The sequence below is a fragment of the Carcharhinus amblyrhynchos genome, chromosome 15 (assembly GCF_965287045.1).
Source record: "Carcharhinus amblyrhynchos chromosome 15, sCarAmb.v2.hapA, whole genome shotgun sequence".
Lineage (NCBI taxonomy): Eukaryota > Metazoa > Chordata > Chondrichthyes > Carcharhiniformes > Carcharhinidae > Carcharhinus > Carcharhinus amblyrhynchos.
In genome coordinates, this window is record NC_137338.1 from 43,106,629 (window position 1) to 43,128,731 (window position 22,103).

The window sequence follows — 22,103 nt, forward strand, 5'->3', positions numbered from 1 at the left end:
ATGGGTATCATGCTATACTAGTAAAGACAGCAGCAAAGCCTTATGGTTTAAAGGGTTAACTCTGTATCAGGTGAAGCATTTTGCTGAGCAGCAAAGAATAGGATGTGCAGCAATGGAAAAAGCACGGGAGTTGATTGGACAGTGGCTGTCACTATGCCTTGAACAGACATTGAACACAGATATGTGTGTCATATTCCTGACAGAATTATGACCCCTGACAAAGGCACGATGTGTCAGCATTCATGACCAAAAAGACAGATTGATTAGTGCCTGTCCTGCGAGTACTTGACTGAAGCATGATTAGCACCAGAAAAATTTGTGTAAGAGGAGACATCGGCAGCAGCAACCCAGGATCAACCACTGCGGAAGCAGTAAGACCCAGAGTTTGGGACTCGGAGACATTGGAATGAAGCCCATCGGAGGGAATCTGATCAGTTTGTCTTGTAACAGATAGTATCTTTCTAAGTCTAAATTGTGAGTTTAGATATTTTGTGAAGTTCTGATACCTTCTGAATACTTTGTGTATAACAAAGTAGTTCAGTGGTTAGTTATTTTGTGTACAATAAAGCAAACACAGAGGTTGAAGAGTTTGTGTATATATTGATACCTGATGTACTAAAGTTTTGTAATAGAGTTTGATACTTTTGTGGTAACTTAGTACAGTGTAATAAAGGAGATTTGTTGTGTAATAATTCGTGAGTTTGAGCATCTTTGTCCACGGTGTCAGTTGACCCAAGTTTGCAGGAAACATCAGGATTAGTGACAAACTGCATGTCAGAGTTTAGAGAGCACAAGCCTTAGTAGGATTGTTGAACAACTTTAAGGATCCATCAAATGTCACCATCAGGGTAGCAGGGTCAAACTAGGCAAACTGCATTCAGATAACTTTCAGATGCTTTACAGCCCCATCGAAATATTTGCAACCGAAGCTCTGTAAACACACATCACTGGCTGGGATTCAGGCCTCAAAACAGAAAATATCATGCACTTTCAAAATTAATGCACCCAGCTTTTGTGTCAAGATTATGAAAATGTGGTAGCCATTTATCAAAATTTAACTGTCAAAAGCCTGAGAGAGGGTACAGAGTAGGTTTACCAGGGTAAAGCAGGAATGAGGGAGTTCAGTTATGTGGAAAAATAGGAGAAACTGGAATTGCACTCCTAAGATTAAAGGGAGACCAAATAGATATATTCCAAGTTGAGAGAGGTTCTGATAGAACAATTAGAGATAAACCATTTAAACTGAAGATTATAGATTTAAAACAATTTGCAAATGCATGGCGGGAAATTAGGAGAAACTTCTTCACAGGAGGGTTGCTCATCTCCAGAATACATAATGGAATCAGGTTCAATAGGAGCTTTTTAAGAAGGTGATTGAACATATAATCAAAGGGGACTAATTTGTAAGACTGTGGGAAAACATCAGGGGTGTGAGATTAAATTGGACAACTTTTTTTTTAAAGAGTCAGCGCAGACGTAACACAGTAAAATGCTCCCTTAGTGCTGTATGATCCTAAGATCATATGATTTATATCGACAGGCAGTATACAATGGTACTCTGAAATTAAGGAAAATGTGCATCAACTTTGCAGCTGTAAATAGAAGTACAAATACAATTATTACATTTATGACCATTTCCATTGGAGTGCAATGATCAGAATTTTAAAAGAACAGTAAAATACACTTTTTCAGTACAGGAAAGTACTAGAGTTTTTATTCCTTCATGTTCAAACTTCACTACAGCGTGAACTTTACAATAACTTGGAAAGTGAAACTTACAAAAAAGTGCTGGTAACATTAAAAAAAGAAATCTTCATCCCCAGAATGTCAATTATTCTTTCACACGAACAAATTTAAGGCTTAATACTTCAGTATAAAGTAAGTATGCAGATAAAACTTCACAGTATTCAAATGTCACAATAACATAATGAAGCATACAGCTAGTTAACAATACACATGTCACAGGTAATACATGAGAAATACAGTCTAATAAATGGCAAGTTAGGATACTGTTGCTTTAATAAATCTGGCAGGATTTAAAGCACTTGAAAATTGTACTTGAATTTATACCAACAAACTGTACTATAGTAAATGGGGGATAAGTTGGAGATCACCTCAGAAATGCCAGCCCGTTGAGTGGGGGGGTCAACTGAAAAGGTCATAAAGCTACCCTGTACGTAATAACACCACAATTCAGTGGTTGCTACTTTTGAAACATTTGTGTGTTAGGTCACTTTGAAAAGCTGTTACTGTCATTTCAAACTTTAAGTCTGAAATTTCACTGCCAAAGGTCATTTTAAACGTCCTGATTAAAATTAAATGGTCAGAAGTACAAATAGAATTTAACTGCAATCAAAGCCTCTTGCTAACTTATTTTAAATTTATTTTCAATTTAAGATTATTCTTCTTTGCTACATGCTAAACTCCCCTTCTTATGTTAACATACACATTTGCAGTCAGAGGAAAGAATAAACAGCCATAAGGCTATTTTAAGCACTATACCCAGGGTAGTTTTGTAAATTTTTCCTTTGACCCTCAATGCGAATTAACAAATCCCTTAATATTAGATAAAGGGTTCATACACAAGGCAAAAAAGGCAGGATGCTATAAAAGGGAAAATTAGGGTACGTGTTCCGTACCACAGGTAAGGTGCAGAACAGAAACAGTAAACTGTTGACCTCTACAAAATTGGTCAACAAGCATAAGGTGCTTCACAATCTAATTTTTTGGAAATATAACAAGCCAACATTTCTAAAGTGATCCCTTACACCAAGACAAGTTTATTCAGCTGTTTGAAAAAACCCAAAATGCTAGTTTTCACCTGTTGTACCAAGATGGCTCAACCATGACAAGTGAACATTGAAATGAACACTGCACGGTTTAACTAATCTCCTTCAGCACAGACCACTGCAAATTTGTACTGACATAAGAGTCTCATTTCTAATACATTGTAGCAGCACTGATACTGGAAATATTTAATAAGCATGTTCCTAGGAGACTTTGGCAAAGCATAAACCTACTCTGTGATACACAGCTTTGAATTCAATCATAGTTGTTCCTCAAAGTTAACACTGTTCATTACCAGTCTAGCTGATAGTGAGAAAAAAAATGGACCTTTTTGGGTCAAATGACAGCACTAATTAGCACTAGGCTCAGAGAACAGGGCCATATAGATCAATAAAGATCCTCAATATTATCCATTATCTTTTTTGGCAGAGAAATTATGGACTAAGAATCCAAGTGCAAGGTACTGAATATATATAAGGAATGTTTTTGCTTCTCAGATAAATGATTTCAATTTTCTTTTTAAAAAATAAGAAACAGCACTCCTATATATATTTTCCAGATTGAATCACATCTACTTTAGTTGAAAAGCAGAACTGATCCAGTGCAAAAATATTCTCTGATAGAGTAGATAGTATAGAGTTATTGTGAAGTACCAATTGATATGCCATGAGAATACATTAACACATTTACTGAATACTTTCCCAGTACACTATTCACTTTTTGAGCTTCATCAGAATATGCATTTTAAGCCAACCTCTCTGTCATCTGCTTTGTCTGTCAAGCCTATTTGTAAATGAGAAGATGGCTTGAAAGGGCACACAGATGATACTCCAAATCAAGGTGGTATGATTCAAAACAAAGCTGTGTTTATTTTAGGTCTTAACCAATTATGGCCAAGTTGCTTAGATACATATTTGACTAGTGAACTAGAAACACATGCAAAGAATATGAACATTACAATTATTGTACTACTGTACTTTTGGCCTACATGTAAATAAATTGACTAGTGCATAAAGCACAAATCTCAAGAATTTTGTGCTATTTGACTTCTACAGACATGGTGTGCTCGTTAGGAAGAGCAATATGATAATGAGTATAGAGTAGGCACACTAAAGACTTAAGGATATTACGTGTTATGACGCCAATATAACTTTAGAAATCTGTTAGCCCAGAGTCCTCAAATACAGTATGTCAACTACACTTGCACAGCTGTGTTTTTACTGGTATTGTGTTCAGAATGAATAGCAGCAAGTGTATACCAAAGGCAACATGGATGTTCTACCATAGAAATTCAGAAGTAAAATGCACTTTAATTCATTCAATAGAATTGTCAACAAAAATAGGTTCAGCCTGTTATATCACATCATCAAACAAGGTAATATTTATATTTATTAAAAAGTGTACTCCTAATATGTGAAAAAAGTATAAACTATAACTTTGGACATTAAAATCACAGTGGAATCTAAATTTATATAGACTCTTTTATAAAGTTGCAAATGCAACAAAAATCTACAATTCAGTGCTTATATTGTAATGATATCTTCACAAGTCTGAATGCTATTTGTTGGAAGAAGGCTGGGCTCCAGAACAAGACAAACCTTTATTTGGAATGGTTTAAAAGCTCTTATTCTGATTTTCACCATTCAAATGTCAATATAATAGAAATAAAAACAGAAGGCACATAGACTTAATGTATATGTTGTAGAAGTGGAAAGGCATATGTGCAATACTGAATATTCAGGAAGAACAATTATCTTGGACCAGAATTTCTACAGAATTATAGGCACCTGTTTAATGTCACAGACAATCAAGATCCACCAGAAAGGGGAATATTCTGTTCAATGTAGGCATTACATATGCATGTTTTGTAGGTGCATTACTATCTGCATTTCATTATGAAATTAGACGTTTTATAAATCTGTATAATACTAAGGTGTTATACATACAATTGCATGTATGATTGGCGACATAATTTTTTGAAGGATTGCTTTTCTCATTTGCACAGATCTTTCTGATCCAAACCAGGAGAATTGAGCAAAAACCTTCTATAGTATCTGTGCTCGCGTGAAGCTTGTGAAAAGCTAAAATAGAACATGCATTACTATCAAGGAGCTTTAGTCTTCCCATACAGGTATGCAATAAATATCTCCAGTTTGTCCCTTTCAATTCTCTGCCCAGTTTTCAATCTATCGTTTTATATGCAAGGGCATTGGCAGTCAAAAGGAACTGTTTGAATCAGTGCTGCTTTTTGTATCACTAAAATAGTCCTACACATTACAAAAGACTCACAATCCAGTGTGTTTGACAAATCAAAAAACGCCCTTAAAAACCCCTAATTAATCATCAGAGGAACAGCAGTAAATACAAACTGTTGTAACAATAAACAGACAAAAACCAATCGAACACACATCAATAATTAGTTTCAAAACAGGTTACTGCAGCATTCTTAAGGGCAGACTTTGTTTTCATTTAATTCCTTCACCAAAACAGTCTTATACCAATAAATGTATCATTTTAAAAATATAAAATAGTACACAACAAAAAATATTTTCCTACCATTCAAAAGGATTATTCTCCACAAAACATAGAAAATGCCACCTAGAGCTTCTTTTTTAAGTATAGGGCACATACATGTTTTTGCATAAAATATGGAAGATGCAAAACCATCCTAGTGTTTTATAATTAGGAATAAAAAACATTCAGCAAGCAATCAAAATCATTGTACATCACCTATTATTAAAGGAGATGTCAAACTTGTCCAGTGCTTTCCATAACAAAACAAAAAACATACACAATCTGTGATAAATTTTCATCTTAAATGGAGATAAACTGCTTACAAAAATAAAAAAAAGCAGATTATAAAAAAGAAACAGTAGCTGCAAGAAAAAGAGTGAGAATGTAAGATAAAGGTCAAGAAACGGTTTTCCCCACTAATCTACAATAATCTGTGAGCAACCAAACCTTATCCTCCTTCATATTTTTGCAACTGCAGTCTCAGAATTTTGTATTTACGATGCTCTCAGGTCATCTTTTAAAGTTACTATATGCTTTTCCCAACATGAGTTGTAAAATAAATTAAATGGAATATGATTGGGTAAATAATGAAATTAAAGTTTTTTTGGTCTACAGTAGTCACATTAAAACAAATATAAAATAATCATCATGACAGTGTTGGGCTAATATAGTAGAAAAAAGGTGCACAACAGTAAACTGCATGAATCTGATATATTGTACCTAAGGAAAACTATGCTACTGCCTGATCTTCCAACATAATGGTTGGCTGTTGCTTAAGTGTCTTAAGGCAATCAGATTCTACTTTTGAAACAAATCAGATTTTGGCAAAGGCTGGAATAGACATCTGCATTTTAAGTCATTATTACCCAATTGTTTAGTTTTTTTTTGAATTGGAAATAAAAACATTGAAATTCCAATCTAAGAAAGACTAAATTAATTATTAAGGGAATTGATGCTTTCCATTGTAATGAGGTCATGTTTTAATAGAGTCAAATAAAATTTGGAGCAAGGGAAGGTACTACAGAAATCTGGAGAAATGAGTGGTATTAAAACCAATTAATCACTCTATTTATAAGTCAAAGACTAGATTTCTGAGCTCATTCATTCAACGAAGTGTAATTTCTCCATTAACTCATTCTTCCAATTGAACAAAAACTCTTCTGTACCAATAATGCAATAAATGCTATTAGCTGAAGGTGATTTGGTCCTGGGTCAAGAGTTCCAAAACTCAACGAGAGAGAGTCCATGGCAAGGAACTCCCTTTAATGGTTCAAAGATTCAATCATTGTGGACATCAATGCTGCTTATTTTATCAATTCCTGATTCGATATTGCCGTTCTGAGCCCAATATTTTGTGACACCAGCACAAGTAATATCTGGCATTGCCAGAGAACCCACTAATTTACTAAAGTCAAATCCAAATAAAGATTTCACAAGTGTCTTTTTAGCAGCCTATCCACAGAAGACTTTCAATCTTTTTTCCCCAGGTAAACATTCATGGTACCAGAGCCTTAGAAAATAGATTTAAAAGGGAAATATGATTTTTAATAGTCTGAATAAAGTAATTGAATTTAGGCAGAGGCCAGAAACTTTATTTTTTTCCCCTAAAATGTTATTCTTTTAATCCAACTAATTGCCAGAAACAATAAAACCAAAAATGCAGATGTCAAGGCATAATAATTCAATAGATTTGTCACAAATGTTAACCGATTTAAATTTTTGGGTTAGTGTTCATTTACAGGGAAAGCAAAGTGCTGAATTAGTGTCATATCAAATTATGTGTTACCGGCTAGTATCCTGTACTAGTGTTCCCACCTGTGGGTTCAATTTTATTTTAGGTGACTACTTTGAGCATTGACTGGATGTGACACTAACACTGGTTTGGTACTATTCAAATGCAATAACTCCCTTCCCTCCCCGCCCCCCTCCTTTCCCTCACAAAAAAGTTAACTTTTAGCCCTTCCGTGTGCAAATGTTTGATTGTGAATTCTGGTCAGTAGTGGAAACCTTACATGCAGTGCAGTTATCTCAGTGCATAACACCACCATTAACTTGCACACTAGGGTTGTGCTGTCTTTACGAAACAGCAACAAAATAGTGTATTACCACTTGGACACTTTTAAAATCTTACATTGGCATCCAGAGAGTAGGATCATTATTAATTTTGCAACTCAAAGTTTAGAATTGTGAAATACAAGAGGAGTGTACTACTGCTGATGCTGTCTGGGTTTTATATGCCTTTCTGTGCGGTATGAACCTTAGAGCCACATGAGATTTATAAATCAATAACAAGTTGCAACACTGTTGACAACCTGCTGTTGCTTCATGTTTTCCAAGCCACTAAAGTTTCAGATAATAGGCTTTATTTAAAAGGATAATGCTGTAGTTCTGGGTTAAAACTGAGACAGAGACCGGTGAATTTACTTGGTGACAAGTCTTTGTAATTCAATTCTGAAATTCATTCATGACATGTTAGTTTTGATGAAAGAAAAATGGTTAGAATTCCAATTCAAATTGTAGCGTCAGATAGAATAGTAAAAATACTCCCAAAAAAGCTTTGTTTCCTGCTCCATAAAAAAGAACTGTACCCTAGGAAATCATACTAACAAACTCTAAATGAAACAAAGAATCATAACGGAAATATGATTTAAAAGCTGAAAAAAAGAATGCACAACCATGTAGGTGTACAGGTTAAATGAAAAAAAATTTAAAATACAAATTACTGGATCTTTACCAAAGTTGATTTTATACTGACCCATATCTTCTATTTACATCTTAAGAGAAAAGGTGGCTAGTTGATTAAATTCAGTATCAATGGACTACTCCACTGGCACAGCCTGATTGCACACCTTCATCTGTTTAATCTTCTGTGTACAACCCACTTGTTGTTCAGCATCTGAGTGAGGCAGTTTTATATAGAACTAATGCTGCACTGGCCTTTTTATCCACGCAGCTATCCCTGTTCACGTGCAATTCAAAATAGAATAAAGATTTGAATATGACTTAAGCGACAAAAGTTGTAAACCAATTGAGGCAAAAAATTATTTGACTGGTACTTCTGTACATTAATTGGCCACTATATTATCACAATGCACATACTGTTAAAAGGCATAAGGGAACACGAGAATGCTATCACCAACATATCTAGAACTTATTTTTAATACTGCGGCTTTAAAATTTTGATTAATAAAATCCAGTAAAACAGCTATAAATTTTCTTTTGTTGTTATCTCCTTGAAAAATAGGGGGCTTAAGGGTACTCAACAATTTGATTCAATGCCCCGAGCTCCAACTTCATGATCAGTATGGATGCTTTTTATGACCACACGCTTGACTAATGGAGGTTAACACAATACTTTAAAATAATTTTAATTCTTGTTTAAATAGACTATTATCTCTAAGATATACATTAAAGTATCATCTTTCCATTCCAAGGCAGCAACAGCTCATGTTCTGTATTTTCATCGTATCCCATAATAGCAAAATGCTGAAGGCTCACTTATTAAATCAGCAAAAACATTCACAGTAAAACTAATTTTTAAAAATAAGACACTTTTTTGTTGAAATGTTATTGCTGAATCATCACATGCAATATTAAATGGGAAAATGTGGACATCCTAATTTTAGAGGGGTAACTGATATCTGTATCCATCCCAACTAGATGCATTAATGATGAATTATCGCTTATTCACTTAGTTATTGTGAAACCTTTGGGCTATAGGAGCACACACAGTGCTGCCATTTTTCAAGAGCTCATTCAATAATGCCTTCACCTCGTTTGGAGCTGAAAATAACAGTAGTTTCTTTAAACCTTTAATTTACATACACCTTTCTTAGTCTGTCTTTCATTGATTCTTAAGCTATATGTAACTTGAGGACATTCAACAAATCACTTTTCCTTTAATGATAGCACTGCTGTCTTTTCTACACGACAGCAGACTGAATATAATGAGTATATAGTTGAGATAATGGCAATTGAAAAGATGCTGTCAAATTCTCATACTCATCCTGATAAATTTATTAATCCATCATTGATGTGATATCATGTTTCTTTCTGAGTGATGTTGTCACTGCTGTATTGACATATCTAGCATAAACTAAACAAACATTCATATCTTAAGATTATATCCTTCCAGAAATAAAGGCCTTTACAGTTTGATGAATCTTTTGCATACTGCATTGATTTCATGGAGAAAAAAAATGAAATACCGTCAATGCATTATGAGGTGCAGTGTTTCTGTGCTGTGATTTTACTGATTCAATTTACCATATAGGTTGTATTATAACTTAACATTGATTACATTTTTAAAAATAGTACAATATGCATGGAATAGGTTGTATTTATTAAGCTGCTGTGTAGTCACTTCTGTAAATGGTTTGTTAGTCTAGTTAGTTGTTTGATACAGGAATTCCATGTTAAACAAATCATGTAATTTACAGTTGGGGGCAGTATTTTGTTCATATCTTACCGAAAGCATTGAGTGCTTCAAGCTATTGACCCAACATTTGGAGTCAAGGTACTATGTACCAATTCTACTCATTATAGTCATGGTTAGTGGTAGGGAAAGGGCAGGAGGGCCGATTACCCTGACAGCTCATTCCCCAGGCTGGAATGGTGCTTACAGGTAACATTAGTTGGGAAATTACAGAACAACAGTGCCTGATTATAGGTCCATTAATTGAAATAGTCAGAAAATCAGACCCTGGAGACCATTAATTTTCCAACTAGTGATCTATGAACCCACTCAACAGTGGCAGCAACTGATCAAGTGAATCAGCTTTATGATAAAGAGTCAAAAGGTTGATTTTCCATGAGAGTCAGAAGTTTATTATTGGCCAGAAAGGTGCACGAGATTAAAAAAAGTCTGTTATATATCATAAATTCACATAATTATCTGATGTGCTACATTCTACCCTGTACAGTCTAAAACAGCACAGTATTATTTTCTTGGGAAACAGTGGCATAAATTTTTGCTAGAATATCAATATTAGAAATGCAAAGTTTATAAATTGCTTATACTACATTAATTAATTATAGTTTTAAGTTATATTAAAGAATGGAAGTTGATAACTAGCAATGGGACCAACTTTGTAAAATAATAACCACTGGGAAGCTGAGTTCATTTTTTCTTCTTTAATATTGGAGTTGGGATATTATTTTAAATACTCTAACTTTTAAGAGTTTACAAGTTGTACATAAATTATTCTTTGGTTTATAATTATGACACAAAAGTGTGCATAAGTAAAGTTGCAACTATAAAATTGTCACAGATCATTTTCAATAATTTCATATGACACAAATCCATATTTTCTATAGGCATGATGTCTTTAACTTCAAGTTGAATCTCAGTCAACGAACATCTACTAGCAGAGATTTACCTGGGTTGAAATTTTCCACCTGTTCACACCAGCAGGATTCTCTGGCCCAGTTGCAATGATTGGAGATTTGGCTGAGTGCCAAATTCTCTGTCCTCACTTGCAGTGGTGTGGACGAACAGAAAATTCTGGCCATGATGGCTAAAATCTGGAATTTTTAGAAGTCACAATCTCAGGCTGAGGATCAATAAGAATCTAGGCCACGAGTTGGACACATCTTTCTTACAAACTATGTGGACATATCAGCTGATTAACATTTATTCGCCCAACACCCCCCCACCAAAAACCCTGGTTTTGTTTGATGTTTCTTCAAATATTTTCACCAGAGAATCCAAAAATATTTCTGGGTGTGGGAACTTTAGTTGTGAACTTGAACACCATTGCTCCGCAAAGTAGCAAGTTTTTAGCATTAACTGTCCCACAAGCCCGCTTAATGTCTTCTTTAAAAATATCTCAATCTATCACCATCTTCAAAAAAATGCCTACTATTTTCCTGACTAAACGGGGTTTTATATGATTGCTCACATTTATTAGTTTAATATCCGTGTTCTGATATGTTATTTAAAGGCACTGATTCACATTGTCCTTGACAGATACTACATAGGTTACGTAAGCAAACTAAAAATTGTTCAGTAGTTTTTAAATGTAATAAACCATGTTCAGACTAGTTTTTAAAGAGTAAACAATGTAAAGTTATATGTACAATCCAAAGCCAGAGAGATACCCATCATAAGTTGGGCTGATGGTGCCGAATATGTCATTAAATCATATAATAAACCATGTCAGGGGTAAGGATGACTAATTGGTCACACTAATTAAAATGCATGTTCATTTTTATAGTTCTATTCATTGCCTCCAAGGTTTAGAATTATAAACCGCCAAAAATATAATGCAAAATACCCACAGAGGTATTTTGGAGTGTACTGTACATACATAGTGGGTTGTGCGTACAGAAGACTAATTTCTACATTTCACAATGTCTGAACTATTGAACTTCAGTAATCTAATACTGTCTTGTTAGTACACATTCCTATGTCTGACTGATGGGTTCACCGAATAAAAAGGACAAATACTACGGAAACCAAGAGTCACTGTGAATGCAGCGGGCTGGTGATAAGCAAGTGATTCAAAGTGATTGCATTAAATATTGCAAGGCAGATCTATTTTGTAATAAAATGTAAATGTATACTATTGTATAAACAAATACTGCATCGCAAAGTTAAGCTTGGTTAAATATTCCTTCCACAGGACACTATTCCAGTAAAACAGCCGTATATCATTTAAGAGGCTTCCACTGCTAATGCCTAGCATAAAGCCAATTACCATTCCTTTCATATTTGCACCTTAAAATCTCAATACGTAAATCTGTACTCCATAATGTTAAGCTAACAGGACTTGTTATAAGACCCGTTGGCCTCTAAAAGGTTAAACTAAAACTGTTGCCACATTTCTGTAGAGTTCAATCGTCAGTCAGTCAAAATACTGAAAGTGAATTATTACATCGACAAAATACAAAATGCTGACCAAGCCATTTCTAATTTTTTCAGGTAACAATTATTCAAGCTTGATATCAACACTCATTTTAAAAGAGAACAGCATATAACAGTGTAATACAGCAAACTGACAATTAATAGAATATTTATAATCACACGATATGTGGTCATGATTTATCCGTAATCAAATGAAACATGCATTATATTTAATTAAATATTTACTGCATTGGATAGTTAGAATGTTTTAAGGTGAAGCAGCTAAAAAGGTGCCAATCACAGAAAAATGAACAAATATAAGTAGGTACTACTTTTGTTTCAAATTAGGGTATTAGAAAGGGAATGTAGTCATCAGTATTAATAACTGAAGAGCTTTTTTTAAAGATTTTATAACATCATTCATGAAACTGACTTGAAGGAACAGTCAACCTATACTGACGGGGAACTAAACTGACATTAGTCGAGGGACTCACTAATTTAGGATGCCCATCCGTTATTTAATAATAGTCCTATTATTTAATTTAGTTCATTTGCATTTGTCAGATTTTAAAATGCTGTACCACTACAAGCTAGTTTTCTTGCCAAGATTGTCATTATTCATGGACAAAAAAAACTCATTCAAAACAAATCGACAGAACAAAGGCTTTAAACAAGGTGGACTGATGAACTACCTTTTGGGTGTGTGAAAATAATTCCTATTGGTAGAAATCAAACTACAGAGGAGCAAAGAAAATGAAAAATGCAACAAAATGTTAAGAGGTTAAAATTAAGCAAAGTGCATCATGGGAGACAACAGAGATTAAATGAGAGGCTGTGATTATTCATTACCAAATCTGAAATAATAAGTGTGCCAAATTTTATGTAGTAGCTAAGCTTGGAAAAATTTAGGTGTGTTGGTATATTAAATTGACATTATTGTTAATTCAACTAGTTGACTGCTTTAACACTTATTAAAATGGTGTATTACGGACATCAAATGCAATAAAGGCTCACATAGAGAGCAATATGGTGCTTCAGAGTGAATGGGCTATGATACAAGAGGATATGATAATAAGCATATTTCCCCATGTAGATACAGAAGTAGTCCAGTAAGTACTGACAGGTCAGAACCTGCAGGTAATACTGATGCAATAAAGACCAGTCTAACACACTGGCATCAAAATAGTAGAACGGTTAATTGAAAATGTACAATGTAAAAAGTTTATAAAAATCATGCTTGCCTATAGATAAAATTGTACTCAGATAGATAAATTGCTTTAAGTATTTGATGTTAAAATATTGCAAAAGAAACAAAAAGCTGTATATCTATCAGTGATATGTTTTGAGACCTGGTCAACTACAGAATTTAAAAAGAACAAATCAAGCTTAGAAGCACTTTTGTGTAGTACTCATCTTGGCTGATGGGCTCGATAAATTGCCAATCATATGGCAATGATTTAAAGCTAATATATGCAGTATAATGTTTACTTCCAGCTAAAATTGTGCGCATATGAAAAATTTTCAAGTATTTGCATCAATTTACAAAGGTACATCAAAATAAAACACAAAACCCTTGCACTGCATCATTCCTCTGCAGCTGTTCAATTTTTAAAACAATTAATTAAGGACAAGAGATTTGAACATGACATCTGAGGAAATATGTAATTGCACAGATCAAGACCCTCTGCTCTCAAACTTTATTCATAGTGCACAACTGAAGCTGTTCTCAACTTCATATTCATTATAATGACTGACTGTCTGATTTGGGGCACTGCAATAGGTGCACCATGAAACTCTAATTATTTCCATGGCAACAGAAAATTAATCAAAATATCGTAGTATTGATTGGAATAATCATCATTGACAATCTGAAGATAAAATAAAAGACAAAAAAAGGAGCAGCAATCAAAATGACAGCATGTCAAACAGACCACATTGATTATATGCTAATTTTGAATGTTATCAACCACACATTGTGGGGGGAAAAAAATTCCTTCAATTCAGCTCATCTGTCTGGAAGAGATCTTACAACCTTAACAGTCTTCTGAATATTAGTGGCAGTGTACGCAAAAGTTCCAAAAAGCCTCACCTCTGCTCAAATACTGTTGTAAAAAAAATGCACATCCATGTAGTAAACTTTTATTGAAACCATCTGCAATTAGAAAAAAACTCACTGCGCTTTTTCCTCATATTTCAATGAGTTGTTTGCACATTTGAGAAATAAATTCTTGTACCTAACTGCAGTTGCATGGATGCTGCATTATATATTAAACCTTTTAATTTTCAAAATGAAACCCCTCTGTGTAAGTGACCTGTCCACAGCAGGTAAATAATAAATATCTGCCAGTGTCATTACAACCACTATACATACAAAGTCATCTTCAGTAAAAGGCAAATTCTGTGACCATCTTAACACAGAAATGTCAATACATACCAAGTATTGTACTTCAAAAGATGTTGCATACCACAGTTTACTGGACTTCAATGCTGTGTAATGATCTCAAAGAAAATTTCCACCTTAGATAATGCAACACTGGATTAGATCTGTAGAGATAGTAGGCCTTTGTAGTGTTCAACACGCTAGCAATAAACGAGAGCTGAATGAGAGGAAAAAATCTTGAGGCCTGTAGTGGTCATCCAGCCAGTGGAGCACACACAATAACAGGCATTAAGGCCACCATCCTGAAGAATTCTTGAACATCTTGCTGCTGGTAATAATGTGCCAGCGCTTTTTGTTTTAAAAATTTCTGTTCTTTTTTTTAAATTAATTCCAACTTTGCTTTTAGAGTAGTTCCTTAACCATCAGAAACGTGCATTCTCATATGGTCATTGAACTGTTCGATTTGGTCGAACTTGGCTGGGCAGACAGAGCAGACATATGTAGTCACCTCAGAGCAGCCAGTGCCATGGAGTGCCATGTGCCTCTCCAGCAGGGTCTTGTGAGAGAACTTCTTTTTGCAGACGTAGCACTCATAGGATTTTTCGCCACGGTGAAGCCGCATGTGGACGTTGAGGGAGCTCTTCTGGGTGAATCTCTTGTTGCAGATACTACACTGATAGGCTCTCACACCAGTGTGTGTCACCATGTGTTTAATCAGATAATCCTTCAGCGAAAAAGATCGCCAACAAATGCTGCACTGATGTGGCTTCTCCCCTATAGAATATTTAACAACAAAAGACAACAAATGTTAGTCATTTTCAAAGGCTTTGCTGGTGCAGTTTTTCAACTTGCTCTGTCGTGGTGTAAGATAAAGAGAACTGCTTATTCATGCTCAGCAGTAGTTGAGTTACATAAAAGTGATAAAAATTTCTTTGAGTAGCATCACAAATATAGCTGGTAATTTTTATAAATTCTCTTTTGCCAGCATTGCTGTTGTTTCACAAACTGCCTCATTGTGCTGGTGCAATGCTGGGGGGCACAGTGAAGAGAGAGTGAGGAACAAAACTGCGTGACGTTTTGTCATCATGAAATCCAAAAACACATGGAATTGGTCTTTGGTGCTCGAGAATCAAAAATGGAAATGAAAATGCGTACAGATGGGGTTTACCATTGCCAGGGGTCACGGTTCACCAATAGGCTCAATCTGGCATGTTCATGCAACTCTTAAAAGCAATTTTGCAATGGGTAGACTGTGGCATGAAACTGCAAAATCAATGCTGTTGTTACCATTCCAAGAAATACTGGGCAACTATGTATATGAAACCAAGCTGCACTGGAGAATTGAAAGTTCTGAATGAATTAATTCAGATCTGATGCACCAAACTGCAAAGTTCTTCACAGCTAGATTGCTATTCACAATGAAAACAAAGATACCTGGATTTAACAAATGGGCAAAGAAGAAACATAATGCTGAACATAAATTAAATCATTTAATATATCATCAAAAACTGGTAGAAAAGCAAAATCAGATAGATCAGCACCCAAAGAGAGAGAAAACTTATGTTTTGAAAATAGACCCTTCCAGAACTGGAATAGTTATGGAAAGCAATATTCTAGAAAAACCAAAAGAGGCTGTCCCAAAAAGTGCCTAATTATGCATAACTTCCCCTACAAAGCAACAGGGACCACAGGGGAGAACAAATTTCACAGTCAAACTATGGCACAGAAAGAGCATGATGTGGATATGCCGGCGTTGGACTGGGGTAAACACAGTAAAAAGTCTGACAACACCAGGTTTTAGTCCAACCGATTTAGACTAAAACCTGGTGTTGTCAGACTTTTTACTACAGAAAGAGCATAACAGGAGAAACCTAATCCCCAATGTAGAAAACAGCCCTTGGGCAAAACAGTCAGTTACGATTTTCTTCATAGTTTTTAGAATTTCCACAACAAATCTAACCTTCCTCAGGTAACTCTGATCTTTGAAAATATCAAGACTCTCAAAGTTCCCTGTCCCTGTTGCTCACATATGATCTCTTACCATCTTGAAGTCTGAGTTACCTATACTCTTCAAAATGGCATTCCAAGCCTTCAGCACAATATACAATTACAAAGTACACATCTCATTTTAGTAAGCTTTGTGAATGCTATCAGCATAAATTTATAGTGACTTTTTTGTGCCAATCTGCATGTCACATGATGTCTGCTTTACAATTCCACCATTAGGAGTAGGAATAGTGGACAGTTACAGATCACTGCAGGTGTGCTGAGAATCTAGTAGCATTATGTTCATTGACCATGTGCTCAGAAGAAAGTAAGACAACTTTATCAGTGAGCTGTGTTTGCCACTTCCTGAATGCAGCTAATTGTCTTGTGTGTATGCATGTGATGTTCAAAGTTGGTGTCAATGGAAGAGTGAAATATCTGATTGTCAACCACGAAACACAGGAATATAACTCTCAGTGTGCACTAATCCATCTTCAGCTTAGAACCCTGGGCATCAAGGAAGTGCAATGTTAAGCCCAGCAACTACAGGCCAGTCCTTTTAACCTTGGTGAAGCATTTAGAAAATATAAGTTGCAACAAAATTAATAGTCCTCTGGAGGGGTGGAAAACAATATGATGCCTGGAGCTCAAAAGTAACAGCCCAATGTTTTGATTTAATTTCAATGATCACCCCTATATAGGGAAAGCTCACATCTACTGCGAACCAGAAAATGTGATTATTTGCACAATATGTAGGTAAATATAGTGAGACCCCCAAGACAGAATAAGACACCCCAAAGTCACGATTGTGGCTTACTGAAATAAATAATTTCAGCACAATCTCACCAGAGGTAAACAAATAAATAAATGCTCCATCAGACATTGGCTTAGTATATAAATAAACAGAAAAATATATTTAATAAACAAGAAAGCAAAATGCGCAGCAAGTCAAGGGCACGATAAGAAAAAGGGGATCTGTGGCTCAATGTACACCTGTTAGTTCTTCGGACATTTAGGTAGATATGTTTTAAATATTTACCTTGTTGGCTGAATTCTGAAGCAGTCCCTTTCAGATTATTATTTGAATATGTAAAAGGACAAGGATACCCATTTAGCCCTGGGCACCGATTTCTTTTGTCAACACCAGTATGTTGGGCAGCACATTTCCAACTTGTACAGGCCATCATAGCTTAGATCTTAGAACCCTACAGTGCAGAAAGAGGACCTTCGGCCCATTGAGTCTGCACCGAACACAATCCCACCCAGGCCCTACCCCCATATCCCTCTAACCTACGCATCCCCTGGATACTAAGGGGCAATTTCTTAGCATGGCCAATCAACCTAACCCACACATCTTTGGACTGGGGGAGGAAACTGGAGTACCCGGAGGAAACCCACGCAAACACAAGGAGAATGTGCAAACTCCACACAGACAGTGAATCGAGCCAGGAATCAAACCTAGGACCCTGGAGCTGTGAAGCAGCAGTGCTAACCACTGTGCTATCTGAATGAGTTTTATGCAGCCTACATGGTAATGATTTTTTTCTGTAGTTTGAGAGGAACCACCAGGGCCAACATCCCTGGTTAACTAATTAACCTAGAATATCCAGATTAGGGACCTAACATCTGGCAAGCACAATTTATACAAATTGGTCACCTCAAACAGATATTGAAGCAACTCCTCTGCAACTCTACTAGCTGACAATCAATAGTAAATTGTTGATTTTTTTATTAACTGTCAAAAACCACTTTTGGAGCCACAGGAATCATAATCAAAGCAACCTCAAGTGAGTTGCTGCAATGCATCCTGCAGATGATACATACTGCAGTCACTCCCCTCACTTCTCCGGTAGTCAACTTTTCTTTGTGGTTGTCGGGTCCAGTAAGCTTTTACATAAGAACATAAGAAATAGGAGCAGGAGTAGGCCATCTAGCCCTTCGAGCGTGCCCCGCCATTCAATAAGATCATGGCTGATCTGTCGTGGCTCAGTTCCACTTTCCCGCCCTCTCCCCATAACCCTTAATCCCCTCTCTTATCAAGAACCCATCAACCCGCTTCTTAAAAATATTTAGCGAGGCAGCCTCCACCACTTCAACGGGCAGAGAATTCCAGAGATTCACCACCCTTTGAGTGAAGAAGTTCCTCCTCAACTCCGTTCTAAACCGCCTCCCCTTTATCTTGAGGCTGTGCCCCCTAGTCCTACTGTCTTTTCTGAGCGGGAAGAGTCTCTCCACCTCTATCCTATCCATCCCATTCATCATCTTATACGTCTCAATGAGATCTCCCCTCATTCTTCTAAACTCTAACGAGTACAAGCCTAGTTTATTCAGCCTCTCCTCATAGCTCAACCCCCTCAACTCCGGTATTTTCTGTCCTGAAAGTCTTGAGCTGCTTGATGTTGTTACTTTTGCAACCATTTAGAACAACTGCTGAGTATCCTATCACATTCCTGACTTGGAAACCTTCTAGATTGAGGAAAGGCCTTGATGGAGTAGGAGCTGTTTAACACAGGGTACTCAACCTTTGCCTTCATCCTGGCTGACCCAGATAAGCTTCTGGCAAGAGTTATTCCTGAACATGTCGACAGTGGGGGGATATGGCAATGGTAGTGCACATATAAAGAAACGTGGAGGTGGCTAGGCTCTCTTTCTCAAGATGATCATTACCTGACAAATCTGTGGAACGAATGTTGTTTGCTACTAGTTAGCCCTACTCTAGATACCAGTCACCTCTCACTGTAGGTGGTTTCATTATTGGAGGAGATACGAATGGAGCTATCAACTAAAAAATTGACAGCTAATTGGAGAGAAAGAAAAGATGAAGCAACTGAAAATGGTTGAGAAATAGATGCTCCTATTTCCTAATGAACTTCTGAAATGATGCTCGACGGCTGTGGTAACTGGCCTGTGACAACCACTGCCATCTTTCTTTGTAAGGGATATACTCCAACCGTTAAAGGGTCTTCCATTCAATCCAGCAACTGACTTCAGTTTTGTTAGAGTGCCTTAGTGTCATGGTCAGCTGATTGTTGCTTTAATGATGAGGGCAATTACTCTTACCTCTCCGCTGGCATTCAGCTCCTGTGCCATGTTGGGTTGAAGGTTGTGATGAGGATTGGAGCAGTGTGGTTCTGCTGAAAGCATTATGAATTACTTCATTTTTCACTTGCAAAAAGTGGCAATAACCCAGATTTGATTTATCCAGTTTTTGGGACAGACTTGGGCGACCTTACGCATTGTCAAAATAGATAAAATCAAAGAATGATTATACCACAGAAGGAGGCCAATTGGCCCCTTGTGCCCTTGCTGGATCACTGCAAGAGCAAAATCAGCTAGATCCCAGAGTCAGAACTATACTTCAACAGTTTGGCTAAGAAAGCAGCTATTCTTATGTACAGATCAGCATCACCATAGCCAAGGTGTCATTTGGACGCATAGCGTTTACTGTGCAAATGCGCTCAGCAAGTTCTCATGTGGAGTAAACAAAATTGGCCAGGTTTATTGAGTATTTATAATGGCAGATATAGAAGAAGCCAAGCAGCATTATCCACGCAACAGTTTTTGCTGAAGATACTTACAAATGCTTCAAATTTGGTGTCTCAGACACTCAGATAACAGGCTAAAGAACACTAATGGAGAAGCTTTCCCCTCTTGTTCACTAATTTGTGATCCATCAGCATTCTTAACTAGATGTGGTCGGATCATGGTGCATTGCGCTGATCTGATTGTGTAACTTGTTAGCTCTATCTACAACTTACTGCTTTTGCGGTTTAGCATACATGTAGCCCTAGTGAATCAAACCAATTGTGCCTGATGCTGTTCCTGGCCATGTCTTTCTTTATTCCCAATGAATGACAATCTATCTCCTGACTTGATGGGGATTGAGTGAAGGAAATACCAGACTACAAGATTGTTAATTGTTCTGAGATACAATTTTGCTACTGTTGATTTCTCACATTGTTTGATCAATAATCAGACTTGGGCTTTCATATCTGTCTTTAGTGTGCCCCATTTAGATTGCAATCGTATTTTGCTGCAAGGTAGAGGAAGAGGTGAGATTGTCTTCTTAAGGATATTGTGACGCTCACTTCTTTCAAATGGACAGATGGAAAATCATATTCCAGGCAAAACTGAATGCAAGAGATGTTAAATTTAAGGCTACATCAAGTAAATATTGGAAATAAACTGAAGTCGGTCAAGGTTCATGGCTTTAAAGACTGACTCCTCATGAGTGGTACATCATTATCTTCAAGGGAGCATTTCATGATACTATGTGCAAATAGACCAGTGCTAAGTTTAGATCTATTTCTTATATACAAAATGCTAAATATATTCTGAACTTCCTGTGTTTACAAGATCACATCATACTCTTCACCACATATGGTGAGGTTTATGTTTCCAATTTATTCACTTTATGTCCCACCAGGTTTCCGAATGTGCGCCTTTGAGGTAGGCAGCATTGTGAACTTTACAGCAACCCCGTCCCTGCTGCCTCCAACTGCAAAGTTCCAGCATGGTTTCCTCCCCTCATTGCCAACCAAAATTACTGCCTACAGGCCCAATACTTGCCTCTGCTCACTATCCACCAAGCCTTATAATGTGTTCTCTACTAACCAATCTATTCAAAAATACCTTCTTCAGGCTGAATTCCTCCCCAACCCATGGCAAGCAAACATGGCTTCCAGGAATGCTCCCTTTCCTCCTCTCCAGCTGCCACTTTCAAAAAACATCCAAATAAAGGAGAACGCAAAGTACAAAAACTAACGGAAACTCACTGGGAAGGCAAAATAAGAAGTGGATAGGATGTCCAAAGATCTGTAGGTTAAGTTGATTGGTCATGCTAAATTGCCCCTTTAGTGTCAGTGGGATTAGCAAGGTAAATATGTGGAGTTACGGGCACAGGGCCTGGATGGGATTGTTGTTGGTGCAACTTGATGGGCCTCCTTCTACACTGTACGGATTCTATGAAGATAAAGGGGTAACGAGGAAAGTAGAGATAAAATGTGCATGTATGTTTTGTGTGAAAGAGAGAGAGAGGGAGGGAGAGAGAAAGAGAACACCAAATGACAAAAGAAACTGAAGCAATAAACACAAGGTAAGAGCAGAAATAATAGGGAAGGAGAGTGGAGATAGAAAAATTAGCAAACAAAGAAAGCAGGAAAAGACATCACATATCTTCTGACATACAGGACGGGATTGGCCGCACTTGCCTAAAAATCGAAAAATCCCACTTGAGGTCAACATATGTTTACATAGTCTGCCCACTATGATTCCTGTGGTGGGCAGAATGGCAAAATTTGCTTCATTCTGTATCAGCTGTATTTGTAATATTTGTATATACACACACATGCAAAGACAAACTCAGGGGAGGGAAGGAGAGAGGGATCTAAAGGCCATTATTGAATTATGAGCAGTCTTGGGAGAAAACAAATTTTGAAATTGGGTAAAAATCTTTTTTCTCAAATTGCCTGGTTTGTTTACCAATCACGTTAAATCTATGTCCTCTGGTTATTGACCCTTTCACCTTTGGAAAATTTCTCTTTACCATGAACGTAGATGAATAAGCCTGACCACCCCCGCCTCCCAAAACCC

The 22,103-nt window shown here is 36.6% G+C and overlaps 1 protein-coding gene across 4 annotated transcripts in view; it reads right to left on the reverse strand.

Moving 5' to 3' along the window:
• Positions 1 to 9,355: 9,355 nt before the first annotated feature.
• Positions 9,356 to 22,103, reverse strand: part of zbtb20 (zinc finger and BTB domain containing 20) — a 310,534-nt gene continuing 297,786 nt past the window's right edge. For all 4 annotated transcript variants that reach the window (XM_080203895.1, XM_080203898.1, XM_080203894.1 and 1 more), the window contains one exon: positions 9,356 to 15,299. In XM_080203895.1, coding sequence (XP_080060021.1) covers positions 14,941 to 15,299 — 359 coding nt within the window. In that variant the 3' untranslated portion in view covers positions 9,356 to 14,940. The remainder of the gene's footprint in view (positions 15,300 to 22,103) is intronic.